This window comes from Oncorhynchus keta, chromosome 11, assembly GCF_023373465.1.
Source record: "Oncorhynchus keta strain PuntledgeMale-10-30-2019 chromosome 11, Oket_V2, whole genome shotgun sequence".
In the NCBI taxonomy this organism is placed as follows: Eukaryota; Metazoa; Chordata; class Actinopteri; order Salmoniformes; family Salmonidae; genus Oncorhynchus; species Oncorhynchus keta.
The window spans coordinates 52,911,348-52,933,465 of record NC_068431.1 but is presented as its reverse complement, the minus strand read 5'-3'; the positions used below and the strand labels follow the sequence as shown (position 1 = coordinate 52,933,465).

At 41.5% G+C, this 22,118-nt stretch overlaps 2 protein-coding genes and 1 pseudogene across 3 annotated transcripts in view; 1 reads left to right on the top strand and 2 right to left on the bottom strand.

Annotated features, from left to right (window-relative positions):
• The window catches only part of f11r.1 (F11 receptor, tandem duplicate 1), a 40,945-nt gene extending 39,646 nt beyond the window's left edge, over window positions 1-1,299 (bottom strand). For both annotated transcript variants that reach the window (XM_035781295.2, XM_035781296.2), the window contains exon 1: window positions 1,022-1,299. In XM_035781295.2, the coding sequence (XP_035637188.1) occupies window positions 1,022-1,070 (49 nt within the window). In that variant the 5' untranslated portion in view covers window positions 1,071-1,299. The remainder of the gene's footprint in view (window positions 1-1,021) is intronic.
• The window catches only part of LOC127906203 (uncharacterized), a 373,245-nt gene that overhangs the window by 297,584 nt on the left and 53,543 nt on the right, over window positions 1-22,118 (top strand). The gene's annotated exons all lie outside the window — the stretch shown is intronic.
• Window positions 3,700-20,646, bottom strand: LOC118390591 (upstream stimulatory factor 1-like; annotated as a pseudogene).

The following is a 22,118-nucleotide window of genomic DNA, read 5'->3' as shown; positions in this document are numbered from 1 at the left end:
GCACTGTCATTTTATACAATCTAAAAGAGAAGAGTATTACTTTATTGATCCCAATGTGTTAAATTATTTTATCTCCAACACCTAATTAAAGAGATGAATGCACCTGCACCATGGTAGCCATACTTAAAATGGGTAAGAATTCTTGTCCACAACTCTGAAAAAGTCATCTTCCATTCATTACTCAATGGTTATGACAGCAAAGTAAACAATTCAGCTGCAGATTAATAAATACAATAAAATACAAACTTGCCTGAGAACCAACAAAAGTGTCTTCGGATATTTAAAAAAAAAAAAGTTCCCTCACAGGTACTCAACAAGCCATAATGTTGAATACCTGTATACTTTCCTGTGGATAGTCTCGCATTCCTACCGTCAGAATGACCAACAGCGGTCACAACCGGTAGAACATGTTTAAATGGCATTTTATTCAACATTCTGGCTTGATTTGATGTATTAGGATCCCCATTAGCGACAGATAATCTTACTGGGGTCCGACAACGGAAGACAGTACAGGCAAAAAGGTAGAGAGGAAACTTTTCTGATCCAAAATACATTTTTGCCCGAGGTAGAATTCAATACAATTCAACGTCGGGTTTCCAGGCAATCGAAAACCCCACGGAGAGAAAAGGGTTTTCAGCGCCCAAAGTTGGCTTCGTGTGAACTACACTTCCTACACAGCTTATTTATTTTTTAGTTTAGACAAATGTGTTCTAATCAAGCTAGACAGCTAACGTGAATTAGCCCAGGTAGCAGCCTTCATCTTCCCTCAGTATTCTGTAAACAAGTGTTGTATAACATTGACAAAAGTCCATGTGGGAAAACTAACCCTATAAAAAGGGGAAAAAAACTATAAACAATTTGTTATTACTAATATGAAAAGGTCCTTATGCTACCAAAAAAGGTAGTTGTAGTTTAGTAATAGTTTTACATTAGTTATAGTCAAGTTTGCCTTTCCAATACACCGATTGAAACGTACTCTAAGACCAGAAGAGGAGTTTTGATCGACAGAAGGATCACTCACCTGTTGCATGAAGGAAGAGAAACACCGATACCAAGCCGCTGACAAACATATCGGCTCTCGACAAATGAAGCCTTATTTGTTTTCAAAACTGGTGAAGTGTCCAATTTCGACAGTCACTTTCAAATCAAAACGTTTCGATTAATCCAAAATTCAAAGTATGGTTAAGTAATTGTTGAAACTGTGGCCCACTCTGATTGAAATATAATTTCGAAGAACAAAGAACCGACGCCCTACCGAATACACCTGTGGAACAGTATGACGATTCTTCTTTTAACTGCACCTGTAGAAAGGAATGATTCTTCTTCTTTTAACTTTTGTGGCACACTACACCTATTGGTGTATTGCTGCCACCTATTGTACGGCGTATTGAAACAAAAAAAATATTCCATTGCGGGACATAATACAAAAATAATCCACTTCTTCAGTGATAATAAGGCTCAGGGGCCTGTGTGGACTGGAACATTCAACAGGATTCCTTATTTAGCCTCTGCTGTAAATTCCCTGACTCCCAAAAAACGTTCAGCAACACTCACAATGATGCCTTTTTTTCTCAGATATCTTCTTTGTTTGTGCTGTGCAGTTTATAACCAATGCAATAAACAAGTCCACATGTTTTAACATGCAACATGTCAGGATCCATTTGGTGAGCAACATTTACTGATTGATGTCTCTAATCCAATACCATGGTTTCTTCAAAATTACTCCCTTCTTCAACTCTTCTCACCGCCTCCGGATAGGAAACATGCTAGACAGCCCTTATTCTTGACACCTCGGTCTCCTTCACCTCCTTCAACAGGGCACTTCATGAATTCTGGTGCATGCTCGCCACCATAATTGCAGCAAGTCTACATACACTTGACACATGTCCCAATAGTTTACATTATCACACTGCAAGGGTTTGGGCACAAAGGCTGTTACAGGATATCTCACATCACCCAAATGTGCGTATGACGGGAGACTCTTCTTCAAATAACAAAATAAAGGATGACCATACGGGTCAGTCGGTGTGCACCTGTAACGGATGTGAAACGGCTAGCTAGTCAGCGGTGGTGCGCGCTAAATAACGTTTCAATCGGTGACGTCACTTGCTCTGAGACCTTGAAGTAGTGGTTCCCCTTGCTCTGCAAGGGCCGTGGCTTTTGTGGAGTGATGGGCAAAGATGCTTCGTGGGTGACTGTTGTTGACGTGTCCAGAGGGTCCCTGGTTCGCGCCCGGGTATGGGCGAGGGGACCGTCTAAACTCATACTGTTACACACTGCCTCTACTTCTTCAGTTTTATCCTCTGCACTCACTTCTAGCTCCACTCAAGAGATAAATAACCCCCTTGATAGGCGCCCTGCTTTGCAGATCCACATACAACAAATTCCAATCCGATATCTTTTTCAGGTGCACAGGCTCTCACAGAATAGCAAATAAAACTTAACCCAAAGATTATGGATATACTGACAAGATTACATGTCTCTCTGCCCTAACAATGGGAATCGTTGTCCACAAAGCCGCACAGTGGGCTCCCACCTATAGCTCCCACCTATCCTTTCTTTGGATTGAGGATACATCTCATTATTGTAATCCTTTTAAAAATATTGACATTGACTGCCTGTATTCAATGGATAGAGATACTATACTACTAACCTCATGCCATGAATATGCATAACCATCTCGAGACAACTCTGATATAAAGTGTTTTTTCTCAAAGTTGCTGGGATGTCACATGTCCTACTTATATCAGTAAACTCCTAACAATTTAAGCATCATAACGAAACTTCTATTCGATAAAACAAACCTCAAGTAGCAAATAAGTTATTCATTTTTTGTTGTTGACCAAATTCTCCACCCTCTCATTGACCTCCATACAAACACTCCTTGCTTGGGGGGCAAAATAGCGGAAAAATGCCACCTGCTGAATTTTCAGCCAATTTGGGACTCTTTCTTCCTTGCCTGACCTGACTTTATCAGGAAGAAACTGTCAAAGCTCAACGAGACAGACAGGGTATTTTCAATCTCGCAATTGCCACTGGGTGTACGTCTCACCAAACGACAAGCAAGTCTACATACATGTTTGTCGGCACTGGTGGTTTGTTTGCATAGCAGGTTAGGAGAATTAACGTGGCATGTTAGGATAATTAACATAGCAGGTTAGGAGACTTAACGTGGCAGATGAGGATAATTAACATAACAGGTTAGGAGAATGAGATTAAGGTTAGGAAAAGGCTTAGCTGAAATTCTATAATTGTCAACTGGTATCCCCGACACGACAACTAGATGGAGCTGTACCATACAAACCATCAGTCTGGACAAACCATCAGTATCATAACACCTGCAAGTATTTAATTGTACTGGGTACCATGTGTATTCTGCATATGACAAATAAACTTGACTGACTTGACTTAGGCAGGTAGCCTAACAGATTTTTGGGTCAGTAACCGAAATGTCACTAGTTTGAATCCCAGAGCTGATAAAGTAAAAAATCTGTCCATGTACCCTTGAGAGCAAGGCATTTAACCCTAATTGCTCCATGGTTGGCGTTGATAATGGCAAACTCTGACTGTGAACCCACATATCCCATTCTCAGCATGGAATGGGATATGAAAAAAAAAAACCATTTCCAATTCACAAGTGTATAATACATACTTGTACATGTGTGAAATAGGACAAATACAAGCACACCCACATAAGTATCAATCTCACTCAATCAGCATAGCTGAATTCAAGGTATATTGTCCACTCATGATAGTGACTGATAGTGAATTATTGTTAATACCATAAATGAATACCATTTAATTTTCAGTGTCTGTAAATAAACAAGATATTTCTTTCAGACAAATTTAATAGAAATTACAGCAAATCAACCTATAACACAAAATAATATTAGAGGCTGAAGGTTGTATTAATGTCAGAAATAAGTTAGTCCAAATTTTGGAAAACTAAAAATACACAAAGAACCATCAAATTCATTATTTGCTCAGTGACTGATACAAACTGATGGAGAACACCAGTGTCAGTCAGCTGGTAGTGAAACGGTCAACCAATAGACATGGTGTTCGGTTCAGTCTAGCATTTAAATAAGCCTTTTCATAAAATATTTCATTTCAAACATAAAAGGCATCACATTTTTTCTTTCAAATAATGTGTGGCAAGAGCGTAGAAATACCCATATATGGGCAAGTTGTTTGAGGGGTCACAAAATACATTTGATTTCAAAGGTGATAAAGAACACAGACATGAGTATTATGCTGTGTAGCTTAAGTGTTTTTCTAGGTAGGATGAATGTCCATAATCATGGGGTGTCCATATAATTGTCAAGGAAGAAAACATCACGGAGGACATCCAAAAAGAGTGCAGTCCAGATTTGTTGGAAGCAACCCTCTGCATACAACCGCCTCCACTGACCAATGTTGTCGTATTCCAACAGCCCACAACATCCTAGACCTTGTTCGAATGCTTTCCAAATACATCCATCCTAGATGAAATTACACATATAAGATGCCTGGGTTGGTGTCATTGGGACCCTACGTTTCCCCTCTCCAATCCCATACAGATCAGTTACTACCTCAAGCGAGGAAAGGAGGGTGTATTATTTTGGCAATTCAAACAGAGCCCTCGTACAGGCACCTTTGTCACTTCTCCTTCACTGTGGATCTACACCTGCTGCTCCCACAATGCCGTTCTGTCTCAGCTGGCTTCTCATCATCTGGTTCTTGTTTTTCCAATCATCAACCTGTGAGTGGGAAAAGGGAATATGTTAATGTGGTATGATTGTGAGTTGTCATAGTAACCCACATCACCAGCTCTTGACCAACACCGCTCACTACTATTAAGATTAATGTAATGCATCATCAAGGTTTCTTTGGCTATGTATAGATCTTTAGCATGTTTGAGAGGATCAGTCTGCGCAAGGTGCTGCAGATGAATCCCTGGTCTACAGTTCCCCTGCAACTAGTAACTAGTCGTTATGTGGTCAAGGTTAGCAAATCTGTGCAGCACATTGCTCAGACAGATCCCCTTGAACATGGTGATTGTGTGTTTGAGTGGGAACAATCTGAGCTGCTGCAGTACCTCTTGTCTGAGCAACTGGTTGTCCATGCGTAGTCTCTCCAGATTCTCCAGGTCCTCCCCCAGTCTGGCGTTGCTCTGACGCAGCTCCTGGATGTAATCACAAGCCTTGGACAGGATCCCTCCTTTACTCTGTAGGGAACAGACAGGACAGGAGGACACCACACTGGTCACAGCACTGGCATCATGCCTTGATATATACAATGAACAAAATTATAAAACACAACATGTAATACGCTGTTTCATAGGCTGAAATAAAAAAATAACCCAGAAATGTTGTATACGCACAACAACAACAAAAATAAGCTTTTTTCTCTCAAATTTGATTACATCTCTCTTAGTGAGCATTTCTCCTTTGCCAAGATAATACAGCTACCAGACAGGTATGGCATATCAAGAAGCTGATTAAACAGCATTATCATTACACAGGTGCACCTTGTGCTGGGTACAAAAGGCAACTATAAAATGTGCAGTTTTGTCACACAACACAATGTCACAGATGTCTCAAGTTGAGGGAGCATGCAATTGGCATGCTGACTGCAGGAATGCCCACCAGCGATGTTGCCAGAGAATTTAATGTTAATTTATCTACCATGCTTAGCTGCCTCCAACATCATTTTAGAGAATTTTGCAGTACGTCCAGCCAGCCTCACAACCGCAGACGTGTATGCCGTCATGTGGGCGAGTGGTTTGCTGATGTCAACGTTGTGAACAGAGTGCCCCATGGTGGCGGTGGGGTTATGGTATGGGTAGGTATAAGCTAAAACCACAAACACAATTGCATTTTATCAATGGCAATTTGAATGCACAGAACTACCATGATGAGATCCTTAGGCCCATTCCTTTTAAGGTATCTGTAACCAACAGACGCAAATCTGTAGTCCCAGTCATGTGAAATCCATAGATTAGGGTCTAATGAATTTAATTCAATTGACTGATTTCCTCATATGAACTGTAACTCAGTAAAATCTTTAAAATTGTTGCATGTTGTGTATATTTTTGTTCAGTATAATAATAATAATAATGCCATTTAGCAGACACTTTTATCCAAAGTGATTTACATAGCTTGCTACGGACCACCACCGAGATAATCAGTCTCTGTTGAGGGAAGAACTGACTTTTACATATTGTGTATATTTAATTATTCTGAACGCAAGGTCAATTCTTGCAAATGTTCTCAAAATACTTACTTTTATGTTCGCTAGCTGGACAGGCAAACACCGCTGGTACTAAACTGTAAACCAATCAAAACTTGTGTCGTATGCCCATCACGTTATCCTTATCTAAGGTAGTAGACACCTGGTGACATCTTGAGAGAGAACTTTGTCCGACAAACTCCTCAAGCAAAGTCTTATTATTTATTTGTAATCTAACTATTTAGTTCTAGAAATGTGACACCCTCAATGCAAGCTGTGAAATGACTCCCAACTTAGAACACAGCAAGTAATCTAGTTAAAACAAATATATATATATTGCTAGCTAGCAGGACCAGATAGTTTTATCACTAGATAGAATGTCAAATTCAAATCAAGTTTTATTTGTCACACGCGCCGAATACAACCTTGCTTACTTACGAGCCCTTAACCAACAATGCAGAGTTTTAAAAAAGTACAAAAAAATAGCTAAATAACTCTGAAAAATAGTAACAAAATAACAATGACGAGGCTATATACAAGGGGTACAGAGTCAATGTCCAATGGTATGGGTTAATTGAGGTAAGAGCGTTTTAGCTATCAGTTTATTACAAGTAATTTGACTACACATATCTATAGGACAAGTAGTGTAAATCTAATAGTCATCAAGGCAGGACCCACTCATTTATTTCATACTGACAAATACTAAATCCCACATTGTCCCTGTCAATAGTTGGAGTAGGATGATTGCAGAGCACCCTGCCTCAGACTGTCAGGATGTTCATTTTCTAGCTCACAAACTACATTCCTTTGCTGTGATGATTTATTTGATGAATTCTTGTCTCTCACTTTTGTCTCACATGATCTATTATGCCCTCCTATGTCCTAGTCCCATAGATCAACCAAGTGCTATTCACCAAGCATTGGCCGATTCACTCCTACTGCAGTTTGAACTAGACCTGGCGTCACCATTTAGACATTGGGACCCCATATGAATACACATTTGCCTGTTGTCTTTTCTTTGTGGGTTTTGTCTCGCACAGTCTACTGCATTTTAGAGTTGAAGAACACCAACCAACTATAGATACATGCTTGTCTGAACATGTTTATTCATTATCTCTCACTTGGGGCCTGGGCACACAAATGCTCCTAGCGAGAAGGGTGAATACTGAAGCATACGTTGATGACAGTTCTAGTCTCCATCAGAGGCCCAGGCTTTTGACATAGATGGCAAAGCTCTCATTTCTGGACTGCAACATTGTAAGATTGTGCCCTCTGCACTTGATATACATTGATTGGTAGGTTACACTATATTTAGATACCTCAAATACTGCCCGAGACACCTTTGCCATTTGTCTTAGTTCTCAATAAATGGTGAAACACTATTTGTGATGGTGTTCTTGGTTCGAATATACAGTTTGAATGTACAGTATATGCATGAAACGTACATTGTGGAAAACGTCTCACACTCAGTCATAGTTAGTAGAATAATGAATGAATTGGCAAGACTTTGGCCCCCGTCAACTTTTAGAAGTATAGTAGGAAAGTTAATAATTTAAACCACCTAAATACACTTGTATTAATTTAACATTTATTTCCCAACTGCTTTTTCTATAATCCTACAGGTTCTTTGTCAATTACATACCTTATATTCCAATGCATCCAACACTGGGCAGCTGCTATTTGAGAACTCATCTGGTTTAGAAATCAATCTTTGGTAATCTTATTGCAGAGCACGTTGTACAATTGTTTTTATTGAATATTGTTTTGCAAGGTATGCTATATGTGTAGGCTATGCCATATGTATTGGCTAATATACATATGAAGCTGATTTTAAACCTCCATTCTAGCAAACATTACATATTTTTATCTACATGCTTTTATGTGGGTTTCTATGCAAAGATAAGATGGCGCTGACAGACATGGCAGCTCTGCTTCTAGATCCGAAGCAACTTTGCAGTATTTCTTTTTTTGTGTGTGTGTTATTTCTTACATTGTTAGCACATAAGGTTTTTTGAGTTATTACATACAGCCGGAAAGAACTTTTGGACATCAGTCAAACTCACCAGAATTACGACCAGGAATACTACTCCCGAATTGTATCCTTTGTTTGTACCCTACAGGGCAATTGAACTTATCCCCGAGGCTGCTCCAAGACGCCGCCGGCGGAGAAGATGTATTCGGAGTGGACTTCCAGTTCAACTCAGGAGGCAGGCACACCATCCACCACTTCTAAGTATATTATTCGCTAATGTTCAGTCTCTGGACAATAAAGTAGACAAGCTCATATAGCAAGGGACGGTAACAGGGACTTTAACATACTCTGTTTCACGGAATCATGGCTCTCTCTGGATATACTTTCCCCATCCATACAACCAGTTGGGTCCTCAGTACATCGCAAATATAGGAATAGAGAACTCCCCGGGGAGAAGCAAGGCAGTGGTGTATATTTCATGATTAACTACTCATGGTGTAACTGTGATAACATACAGAAACGCAAAAAGTATTTTTGTTCACTCGACCTACGATACCTCAAATCAAATCCAATTTTATTTGTCACATACACATGGTTAGCAGATGTTAATGCGAGTGTAGCGAAATGCTTGTGCTTCTAGTTCCGACAATGCAGTGATAACCAACAAGTAATCTAACTAACAATTCCAAAACTACTGTCTTATACACAGTGTAAGGGGATAAATAATATGTACATAAGGATATATGAATGAGTGATGGTACAGAGCAGCATACAGTAGATGGTATCGAGTACAGTATATACATATGAGATGAGTATGTAGACAAAGTAAACAAAGTGGCATAATTAAAGTGGCTAGTGATACATGTATTACATAAGGATGCAGTCGATGATGTGCATAGGGGATGATGTTCCCACTGTGACTCCTAAAAACCTACCAAAACCGTGGATAGATATCAGTAATTGCAGAAAACTGAAAGCGCAAAATACCACATTTAACCATGTCAAGGTGACTGGGAATAAGGTCGAACAGGCAAAACGTAAGTATAGAGAGAAAGTGGAGTCGCAATTCAACGGCTCAGACACGAGACGTACAGTGGTTCTTCCTTTATAAGTTGCGTTGTACTGCAGCACACCTTGCGGGCTACTGCAGAATCCTATGGCACGTTATAAGTGTCAGCCATTGTTGCAATTGATGCTAGTTAGTGCTGGTTTGACCACCAGAGGGCATCTGAGAAGCATTTGACTTTTTTAAAATATTGTCTGTTCTTGAGAATTTAAAACCTTTTTTGTAAGAACATAGTATATGGGATTGATTTTAAAGAAATATATCTTAATTAATTTGATGAATATTATGGTGTTTCTATTCGAAGAAAAACTAAACCCTGTACAATGTGACTGATCAGGAGTAGGCTACTAAGAACAAAATAATCCTAACATTTCCACAACCTAATTGTAGGCTAACCAATACCCAAATGGAGATTGTGAAAATAAAAAATATCATTGATTTATCAAGACCAGTCCCCATGCTTGTCTCAGAGCAGCACGAAACGGTGCTGAAATAGTTGACCACACACGGGTAGGCTATTGCTTCAAATCCTATTGCTTCTATCTTCAATATGCTTTAAATTCCACAATGTCACACATAATTGAACACACACCATTATTCAAACTCTGAGTAGGGTAATAGGAGGTGATCTGCACTGCATATTAAACTTGCATTCTTATTGCTATATTCCACGCGTTACTGTATCTGTTTCGTTCCTCTTTCTTTCTCTCTCTCAAACACACAAACTTCAAATCAAGTCAAATTATATTGGTCAAATACACATGGTTGGCAGATGTTATTGCGAGTGTGGCGAAATGCTTATGCTTCTAGATCCGACAGTGCAGCAGTATCTAACAGGTAATATCTAACAATTCCCCAACAAAACCTAATACACACAATCTCGTAAAGGAACGGGACAAGAATATATAAGTATAAAATATATGGATAAGCAGTGACAGAGCAGCTAAAATGCAATAGATAGTAAAGAATAGATAGGGAAGTATACAGTATATACAGTGGGGCAAAAAAAAGTATTTAGTCAGCCACCAATTGTGCATGTTCTCCCACTTAAAAAGATGAGAGAGGCCTGTACATTTTCATCATAGGTACACTTCAACTATGACAGACAAAATGAGAAAAAAAAATCCAGAAAATCACATTGTAGGATTTTTATGAATTTATTTGCAAATTATGGTGGAAAATAAGTATTTGGTCAATAACAAAAGTTTCAATACTTTGTTATATACCCTTTGTTGGCAATGACAGAGGTCAAACATTTTCTGTAAGTCTTCACAAGGTTTTCACACACTGTTGCTGGTATTTTGGCCCCTTCCTCCATGCAGATCTCCTCTAGAGCAGTGATGTTTTGGGGCTGTTGCTGGGCAACACGGACTTTCAACTCCCTCCAAAGATTTTCTATGGGGTTGAGATCTGGAGACTGGCTAGGCCACTCCAAGACCTTGAAATGCTTCTTATGAAGCCACTCCTTCGTTGCCCGGGCGGTGTGTTTGGGATCATTGTCATGCTGAAAGACCCAGCCACATTTCATCTGCAATGCCCTTGCTGATGGAAGGAGGTTTTCACTCAAAAATCTCACGATACACGGCTCCATTCATTCTTTCCTTTACACGGATCAGTCGTCCTGGTCCCTTTGCAGAAAAACAGCCCCAAAGCATGATGTTTCCACCCCCATGCTTCACAGTAGGTATGGTGTTCTTTGGATGCAACTCAGCATTATTTGTCCTCCAAACACAACAAATTTAGTTTTTACCAAAAAGTTATATTTTGGTTTCATCTGACCATATGTCATTCTCCCAATCTTCTTCTGGATCATCCAAATGCTCTCTAGCAAACTTCATACGGGCCTGGACATGTACTGGCTTAAGCAGGGGGACACGTCTGGCACTGCAGGATTTGAGTCCCTGGCGGCGTAGTGTGTTACTGATGGTAGGCTTTGATACTTTGGTCCCAACTCTCTGCAGGTCATTCACAAGGTCCCCCCATGTGATTCTGGGATTTTTGCTAACCATTCCTGTGATAATTTTGACCCCACGGGGTGAGATCTTGCGTGGAGTCCCAGATCGAGGGAGATTATCAGTGGTCTTGTATATCTTCCATTTCCTAATAATTGCTCCCACAGTTGATTTCTCCAAACCAAGCTGCTTACCTATTGTAGATTCAGTCTTCCCAGCCTGGTGCAGGTCTACAATTTTGTTTCTGGTGTCCTTTGACAGCTCTTTGGTCTTGGCCATAGTGGAGTTTGGAGTGTGACTGTTTGAGGTTGTGGACAGGTGTCTTTTATACTGATAACAAGTTCAAACAGGTGCCATTAATACAGGTAACGAGTGGAGGACAGAGAAGTCTCTTAAAGAAGAAGTTACAGGTCTGTGAGAGCCAGAAATCTTGCTTGTTTGTTGGTGACCAAATACTTATTTTCCACCATAATTTGCAAATAAATTCCTTCAAAATCGTACAATGTGATTTTCTGGATGTTTTCTTCTCATTTTGTCTGTGATAGTTGAAGTTTACCTATGATGAAAATTACAGGCCTCTCATCTTTTTAAGTGGGAGAACTCCACAACATGGCAGGTTGGCTTGTTTTGGTGGCTGAGCGCTGTACTCAGATTATTGCTTGGTATGCTTTCGCTGTAAAGCTTTTTTGAAATCTGACACAGCGGTTGCATTAAGGAGAAGTGTATCTATAATCCTATGCATAACACTTGTATCATCAAAGTTTATGAGTATTTCTGTAAATTGATGTGGCTCTGCAAAATCACCGAATGTTTTGTTGGCAAAACATTACTGAACATAACGTGCCAATGTAAACTGAGATTTTTGGACATAAATATGAACTTTATCGAACATAACATACATGTATTGTGTAACATGAAGTGAGTGCCATCTGATGAAGATCATCAAAGGTTAGTGATTCATTTTCTCTCTATTTCTGCTTTTTGTGACTCCTCTCTTTGGCTTGAAAATGGCTGTATGTTTTTTGTGACTAGGCGCAAATCGTTGGATTAACAAGAAGTTTCTTTAAAATGGTGTATAATACTTGTATAATACTGTATATATAATACTGTATAATACTTGTTTGAGGAATTTTAATTATGAGATCTCTGTTCTTTGAATTTGGCGCCCTGCACTTTCACTGGCTGTTGTCAAATCGATCCCGGTAAAGGGATTTGATCCCTATGAAGTCCCTACATCGCAAGGTGGGGAAGATTTTTTGTAATATAAACAGGTCGCTCTCCGCCCGATTCTCCGCCAATGCCGCACGATTCTCCGCCAATGCCGCATGACTCTCCGCCAATGATTAAAAGTTGAGGATTGAAGGACTCTAAAATTAATATCTAAAGGGCATTTTACATTAGGGAAAATCTGGTCTGTGAGAATATCTAATGGGCTTTTATATAATTATTAACAAAGCGATTATTATTAACACTGCATTATTAGGATGCATTATGATAGTAAGATATTACCCCACTCTTCCACCAAGGCACCTGCAAGTTCCCGGACATTTCTGCGTGGAATGGCCCTAGCCCTCACCCTCCGATCCAACAGGTCCCACGTGCTCAATGGGACTGAGATCCGGAATCTTCGCTGGCCATGGCAGAACACTGACATTCCTGTCTTGCAGGAAATCACAAACGGAACGAGAAGCATAGCTCGTCGGCATTGTCAGGATGAGCTTGCAGGAAGGGACCCTCCACCTAGATCCCGCTCCAGAGTAGAGGCCTTGATGTAACGCTTCACCCCTAGTGAGAGAAAACCGTGACTCGTCAGTGAAGAGCACTTTTTGACACGGTGGGTTTGTGCCCATAGGCGACGTTGTTGCCGGTGATGTCTGGTGAGGACCTGCCTTACAACAGGCCTACAAGCCCTCAGTCCAGCCTCTCTCAGCCAATTGAGGACAGTCTGAGCACTGATGGAGGGATTGTGCGTTCCTGGTGTAACTCGGGCAGTTGTCGTTGCCATCCAGAATAATTTTGCACGCCCAATTTTTCAGTTTTTGATTTGTTAAAAAAGTTTGAAATATCCAATAAATGTCATTCCACTTCATGATTGTGTCCCACTTGTTGTTGATTCTTCACAAAAAAATACAGTTTTATATCTTTATGTTTGAAGCCTGAAATGTGGCAAACGGTCGCAAAGTTCAAGGGGGCCGAATACTTTCGCAAGGCACTGTACATCTTAAGAATATAATAACTTTTTTAAAGCTTCCAAAAGCATAATCAGGCCTCTAACTCCCCCTTTCGGTGGTCTGGAGCAATGAAGCAGTGACGCAGGGTAACGTACTAAACCACAAATTACCTCTAAGTCCCACGGCATAATCTCAAAACTTTAAATTGAGGAACCACTGCATGTGGCAGGGTCTACAGATAATCACTGATTACGAAAGGAAAACCAGCCATGTCGGACACTGACGTCTTGCTCCCGGACAAGCTGAACAGCTTCTTTGCCCGCTTTGAGGATAACACAGTGCCATCGACGTGGCCGACTCCCCAAGGATTGTGGACTCGTTCTCCATGGCCAACAAGAGTAAGATATTTAACCCTTACAAGGCTGCCGGCCCAGACGATATCCCTAGCCGCGTCCTCAGAGCATGAGCAGACCAGCTGGCTGGAGTGTTTCCGGACATATTCCATCTCTCCCTATCCCAGTCTGCTGTCCCCACTTGCTTCAAGATGTCCACCATTGTTCCTGTACCCAAGAAAGGTAAATTAACTAAATGACTATCGCCCCATAGCACTTACTTCTTTCATCATCAAGTGCTTTGAGAGGTTAGTTAAGGATTATATTACCTCCACCTTCCCTGACACCATAGACCCACTTTGATTTGCATTCCACCCCAGGTAAGAAACAACACCTCCACTTCACTGATCCTTAACACAGGGGCCCCACGCTCAGCCCCCTCTTGTACTCCCTGTTCACACATGACTGCGTGGCCGAACACGCCTCCAACTCAATCACGTTTGCAAACGACACAACAGTAGTAGGTCTGATTACCAACAATGACTAGACAGCCTACAGGGAGGTGGGGGCCCTGGCAGAGTGGTGCCAGGAAAATAACCTCTCCCTCAACAGAACGAAGGAGCTGATCATGGACTTCAGGAAACAGCAGAGGGAGCACGCCTCTATCCACATCGATTGGACCGCAGTGGAGAAGGTGGAGGCTTCAAGTTCCTTGGCGGACACATCACTGACAATCTGAAATGGTCCACCCACACAGACAGTGTGGTGAAGAAGGTGCAACAGCGCTTCTTCAACCTCAGGAGGCTAAAGAAATTCAGCTTGGCCCCTAAAACGCTTACAAACTTTTACATACGCACAATTAAGAGCATCCTGTTCCGCTGCCTGGTACGGCACCTGCACCGCTCGGAACCGCAGGGCTCAACGCATCACTGGGGCACACTGCATGCCCTCCAGGACACCCAATGTGCTGTAGGAATGCCAAAAAGATCATCAAGGAGTTAAATCACCCAAGCCACGGCCTGTTCAACCTGCTACCACCCAGAAGGCAAGGTCAGTACAGGTGCAGCAAAGCTGGGACCGAGAGACTGAAAAACAGCTCCTCTCTCAAGGCCATCAGACTGTTAACTAGCCATCACAAGCCGGCTAACACCCAGTTACTCAACCCTGCACCTTAGAGGCTGCTGCCCATAAACATAGAATCACTGGTCACTTCAATAAGTAATGTTCACATACTCCTTTACTCAGTTCATATGTATATACTGTATCCTAAATGTATTTTGGTTAATGCCACTCCGACATTGCTCGTCCTAATATTAATATATTTCTTAATTCCATTATTTTACTTTTAGATGTGTGTATTGTCAGACACTACTGCACTGCTGGATCTAGGAACATAAGTATCTGTACACCCACGATAACATCTACTAAATATATGTATGTGACCAATAAAATTTGAGTATAAAAAAACAAGTTATTTCCATGACAGCCTGACCAGGTGAAAGCTATGATCGCTTATTGATGTCACTAGTTAAATCCACTTCAATCAGTGTAGATGAAGGGGAGGAGACAGGTTAAAGCATTCTTAGCCCTTGATATAGTTGAGACATGGATTTTGTATGTGTGTCATTCAAAGGGTGAAAGGTCAAGACAACAAATGTAAATGCCTTTGAAAGGGGGTATGGTAGTAGGCGCCAGGCACACCGGTTTGTGTCAAGAACTGCAACGCTGCTATGTTTTTTACGCTCGACAGTTTCCTGTGTTTATCATTTTTTTATTCAACCTTTATTTAACTAGGCAAGTCAGTTAAGAACAGGGTTTGGCCGGCAGGGATGTCCTTGTCCCATCGCGCACTAGTGACTCCTGTGGCAGGCCGGGAGCAGTGCACGCTGACACGGTCGCCAGGTGTACGGTGTTTCCTCCGACACATTGGTGCGGCTGGCTTCCGGGTTAAGTGGGCATTGTGTGAAGAAGCAGTGCGGCTTGGTTGGGTTGTATTTCGGAGGACTCTCGACCTTCGCCTCTCCGAGTCCGGACGGGAGTTGCAGCGATGAGACAATTGGATACCACGAAATTGGGGAGAAAAAAGGGTAAAAAAAAATAATAATAATATTATTATATGTTATTCTATTCTTTTGAAAACACATTTTATTTGTCTTGTTTCATACGACCTGACAAATCAAATTAATAATGGATTTCTTTGTGATGGTGTATATCAATGGATTTATTCAAATAGACTCCCGCCCACATATGCACACCCCTACTTTCTCTCCTCACCCGCATGCATGTGGGAGGTACAAAAGGCTTATGCCGGCAAGAATGTGGTAAAAATGGGCATGTTTGAAAGTGGGGTTCATAGAAACATTTCCCACATTTGAATAAGTTCTACAGGCAACATACTTTAATTACTGTGTGAGTGCTTTCATCTTAGGTAGCTAGGTGAGAAAACTACATCTGTTTTCTTCTAAAAAGCAGTTCTGAAGTTTTTTAAGGGAGAAGGGGGGTGCTGTGGGAATAATCAAGGAAGAAGAACTAGAAAGAGAATCTCAGAAATGCTTCCATGTGAAAACGTATACCAGTTGAATAAAATATGAAGACTTGACTTGAGTACCTGGGAACTCACCTGCCCATTCTTCGTCGCATCCAGGGTGCAGTCTGGATGGTTTTGGACAGCTGGACGATCCAGTTGTTTATCTTATCTCTGCGTCGGCGCTCAACTGGGGACCGATTAAAAAGGTTATAAAATGTCTTGAACAAATATAAAACAAGACTTCACAGATCAACATCCTTGAACATTTTCAAGGTCACAGTACTGCTGTATATTCAAGTACCTTCATTGTGTTGGGCTCGTCTCTTGTCATCTCTAGATGTACGAGGAGGCTCTGACTTGCTGTAGAATAGAAAAAGAGGATTCAAAACAGTAGCCCAATGTACAACATGTAGACCTATCACCAGGTATGAAATACTCATGTTATTTTAACTATGGTCGTGTTCATTAGGTCACGCAACAGAAAACATTTTTTTACATTTTGCAATGGGAAACCAAATGAGCTTTTCTTATTGGACAACCCCAGTTCCCTTGATGAAGGCCCGAAGGCCTAGTCAGTGATGGGTTATGTAATATCATAACCTGGATAGAGAGGATGTGATGTTATGTGTTAGATATCTTTGTTGAGGGTGCTATGGACCTCTGGTTTGTTCCGCCAAACACGTCCTGTGGGGACATCATCACATATAGCTGACCTGGAAGACACAGGGCACTATTAAGCAAACAGACAATGTACAGATTGACTGACTATCTCAGCTGGCCCAAATTCTCCACCTTGCCCTTGGACCTAACCCTTCGGTTTTTGCAGATCTGAAGTTTCCTGATTAGTTATAACCGGAAAAGTGCTATCTTGCTTACATCTTACAGATATGCCAACATTGAAGGATGGGGCAGGGAGCTAATTGGGACATGTTTGAATGACATAATTTCAACTGACCAGTGGGTGTGCTCTGAGTGAGCAGTGTTTCTGGTGCTTGTACATTCTCAACCATGGTAGTCTGTGTGGCATCAGTGACAGGGTAGTAGTAGTGAGTCTCTGAGGCTTCCCCCTCCAGTCCCTCAGACTGGGAAAATACCGCCTGACAGACAGACAACACACATGACAGATATTTTAGATATCAACAGATCCAACTAATGAAGAAATGATGGGTGAAACTTTATCAAGAGACGGACTCCAGCCAAAGGGGATGATATATGTGAGACAAAGCAAACTTGTGCATTTTGTGTGTGTGTGTGTGTGTCTCAACACCATCCAAGGGTTGTACCTGTGTGACAGTCTGTGTCGTTGCAGGGAAGCCCGTCACCACGCTAACAGCAGAGGCGCCGTCTGTCTGTCCGTCCACCTGTCCATCAGACACCTGGATCACCCGGTACGTCACCTGAACAGAGGGGGGTGGGTCAGTAAAGGGATGGCTAAGACAGAATCTGGTTCTTCAACCTTACAAATGTGCAAACATCGAAGGTTTAGGGCCGAGGGGAAGGGAGAAAATTGGGACATACTGAGTGTGTGTGGCATGCAAAGTCCCTTCTACCTGCCCTGAGGGAGGGTACAACTCCCCTACCGGCAACCCGCCTCCTTCGGTCTTGAACAGGTACTTGATTGGTTGATCAGACGAGAAGGTGGCTGCAGACTGGATGGTGGTGATGGCAGTTGGGTCGTCGGCCGTGGCAACAGCACCTGAGGGCGAGACCGGAGAGTCTTGTAGTTTTTGTATTCTTTTTTATTTTATTTAAGTCAGTTATGAAAAAAAATCTTATTTACAATGACAGCCCACCCTGGTCAAAAACTCTCCCCTAACCCGGACGACGCTAGGCCAATGATGCGCCGCCCTAGGGGAAGCCCGATAACGGCCGGTTGCGATACAGTCCAGGATCGAATCCAGGTCTGTAGTGACGCCTCGAGCACTGACTTGGACCGCTGCGCCACTCGTTCCCCCAAAGTAATAAATCAGATAAACCTGACTAACCAGTTTTTACGTTAACATTAGCAGGATGTATGAGAGACATCTTGGCAGAATTTTTGTTTGCCCTAGCACTACACAGCTGATTCATATAATAAACTAATCATCAAGCTTTGATTATTTGTATCAGCTGTGTAGTGTCAGGGCAAAATCCAAAATGTGCACCCCTTGGGGTCCCCAGGTTTGAGTTTGGGAAACTATAGGGCCTAGGCCCATGGCTATGACAGCATGTGTACTTGCATAGATCACAGCCTGAATCATTTCAGTAAACACACATCACATTGACCATTCAGTGAAGCAATGCAAAGAACGTATATAGTTTACACTGAACAAAAGTATAGAACGCAACACGTAAAGTGTTGGTCCCATGTTTATGATCTGAAATAAAAGATCCCAGAAATGTTCCATATGCAAAAATGTTTTATGTAAACACATTTTTTTACATCCCTGTTTGTGAGCATTTATCCTTTGCCAAGATAATCCATCCACCTGACAAGCTGACGAAACAGCATGATCATTTACACAGGTGCTGGAGACAATAAAAGGCCACTAAAACGTGCAGTTTTATCGTACAGCACAATACCACAGATGTATCAAGTTGAGGGAGTGTGCAATTGGCATGCTGACGACAGGAATACCCACAGGTGCGGTTTCCAGAGAATGTAATGTTCATATCTCTACCATAAGCCACTTCCGGCGTTTTAAAGAATTTGGCAGTACGTCGAACCGGCCTCACAACTGCAGACCACGTGTATGGCATCGTGTGGGCAAGCGGTTCACTGATGTCAATGTTGTCAGAGTGGCCCATGATGGCAGTGGGGTTAATGAATGGACAGGCATACCGTAAACTACAGACAATGAAACACATTTGCATTTTATCTATGGTAATGCACACAAAAAAACATCATGAGATCCCGAGGCCCTATTTTTTTATACTTTTTTCAAGGTATTGGGTGACCAACAGATGGGGCGGCAGGTAGCCTAGTGGTTGGAGCGTTGGGCCAGTCACACACCCCCCCAAAAAAAAAACACAAAAGGGTACAAATCCCCTACCGGCAATCCACCTCCTTCTGTCTTGAACAGGTCCTTGATTGGCTGATCAGACGAGAAGGTGGCTGCAGACTGAAAGGTTGCTGGATTGAATCCCTGAGCTGACAAGGTAAAAATCTGTTGTTCTGCCCCTGAACAAAGCAGTTAGCCCACTGTTCCCTGGTAGGCAGAGTAAATAAGAATATGTTCTTAACTGACTTGCCTAGTTAAATAAAGGTTAAAATAATCTGTACTCCCAGTCATTTGAAATCCATAGATTAGGGCCTACTGCATTTATTTCACAATACTGGATTTCCTTTTATTTAACTAGGCAAGAACGAATTCTTATTTACAACGACGGGGTTAGCTGCCTTGTTCAGGGAAACGCTCTAACCACTAAGCTAACATGCCGCCCCCAATTGCAACTCAGTAAAATCAATAAACGTTGCGTTTATATTTTTGTTCAGTCTATAACAAAAGTAGTTCATTCTCACCATTATGATAAATCATAGAATACTCTCTATGGCGCTCACCTTCATCGATTATGGGCACGTCAACGTCGTCATCCGGGGTCTTCTGCTGCCTGTGGTACAGGGGAGAAGGTGGCAACAGTCAGCCAATAGTTAACTGGACAACATAAAATAAAAGGTTGATTGCCCATTAACGAAAGCTTTTTCTGCCACACTTACCCCTTCATCTCGGTTGGCTGCTCTATGCCTTTAAAAAAACAGCAGCGGCGATTCTGTCCGCCACAGTTTCACCTATAACGTTATTTACCAGAATCAAATTAGGTCTATATTGAAACCAACAATGAAAAACATTTTCCATGTTTATCTCGCACTGTAAAGTTAACTGGCTTGCTAGCTAATTAAGTACTCGATACAGTCCACAACAATTACGAATTAGCTAGGCACCCCTTGTAAATATAGATATTTAAGCAGTATTAATTGACAAATACAAATGAGTGTGTGATGGCAATATGTTATAGCTACGATACCTACTCAAATTCATTCCTAAACCTCAAACACTGAATGGTTAGCTAGCTATATATCGTTAGCAATGTAAACAAGGCAAATGTGCTAGTTAGCTTGCAAACAACCATTCCGCGCTAGAATTCGTTAGAAAAGCAAGGGAGATTTCCCCAAATCGCTAGCTCATCATACCGAACCATTTAATGAGTATTTCATCCAATTGAAGTCAAACTAACCCATAAATATTGTAGCGCAGCTCGTCCACCCATCCATAAAACAAAGATTATCTATTATATTGACAAGATAGTCGAGTGACCGCTCTACATGTCGTCAAAGATGGAAGCCATGTACCGATTTTTTTTTATAACTAACCCAAGACCGATCACAGCCTGTCGTTTCCAATATAGTAATGGCTTCTTTTTGTAGGTACTAACTCTGCCATGGTGCGTTGTACATAGCCTATTGGGGAAATGAATTGTGTTTTTGTAAGGGTTTTGGATAAACGCCAAATATAAGGTATGTGGTAAACATAGGTTTAGGATAACTTCTTGTTCTATGTTCATCTTCATCAGCCAACATTTTTGTGAATTTTGAAGCACTTGTGACATTTTTAAAAAGCACAAAGGCTAAATAATTTAAAGTTAATGTTCTCTAGCTAAATATCAAACTTTTAAGATCTCCTAAACCTCAGACCTAATTTTCGGCATAAATCCCCAAACCCTATTCTTTCCCCATTAATTTTCCACATAGGAATTGCTGAACAAAACAAAGGCAATTCATTTCTGGGTTTCATTATTATGAGCTGTATTGAAGCAAATTAATCATGGCGGCTTTTCCATTGCACTGCCGTGATTTTCACAGTTCCTCGTTTTGTTTCCAATTGCTCACGGCCCGCTTGATTCCTGGAACCAAGCAGGATATTCAGCCTCGTTTGATATCTTCGATGAGGTTTAAAGGTGGTTGGCATCCAACAAATGTTGCACTACCAACTGCACTGGAGTATAACTCCCTAATACTTTGCTTGGAAAAAACCCACCTCCACTAAATCCACAAATGTAATCAACAAGGCTCCATTTTCGGCATGTCAGAAAAATAGTATGAAGCTAGCAAACTTAATGATGGTGTCATGCTTGGCCACACAGCCGTGGGTGAACAGGGAGGACAGGAGGGTACGAAGCACACTCCCCTGAGGGGCCCCCGTTTTGAGGATCAGCGTGACAGATGTGTGGATAGCGCAAGGGCTGAGGGGGTAAAAAGAACATGTTTGGACTGCAGCCAGTGAATCTTCCCCTTCAGTTGGTCCACTTTCACATTTACCGCTACCCCAGTAATCACTCCTTTCAATGGCACCCTTTTCGTGAGCGCAAAACGATTCACATATCTTGTCCCCAGTCATTTGGCTCAGAGCGCCTGCACCCTCTGACCTGCAGGAACACAAATAATTATCACAAGACCACTTCGGGTTACTTTCACTGATTCCACAGCACTCAACTCTGTTTTCACCCACCCTGAAACCATAAATGGATAAGACAAAAGGCTTACCGTTTGTTTGATATCTGGTACTAACCTCAAACCAAGTAGGCCGGTGGGTGGGGTTACAAATGGCCGTACTCAATGATTGGTCTCACGCAATGATGTCACAGTGTTGCAAATGTTGTTAATACTCTGAAGCAACACAAACAGGCACAGACACGTGTAAAAACACACATATACACATGTAAACATAGATTTGTATATATGTGGTAGTACAGTATGGGCCTTTGGGCACACACTTAATATGTTGTGAAATCTGTTGTGAATGTATTGTAATGTAAAACATTTTTTATCTGCCTTAAATTTTCTGGACCCCAGGAAGGGTAGCTGCTTCAAAGGCAGCAGCGAATGGGGATCCATAATGAATACAAATACA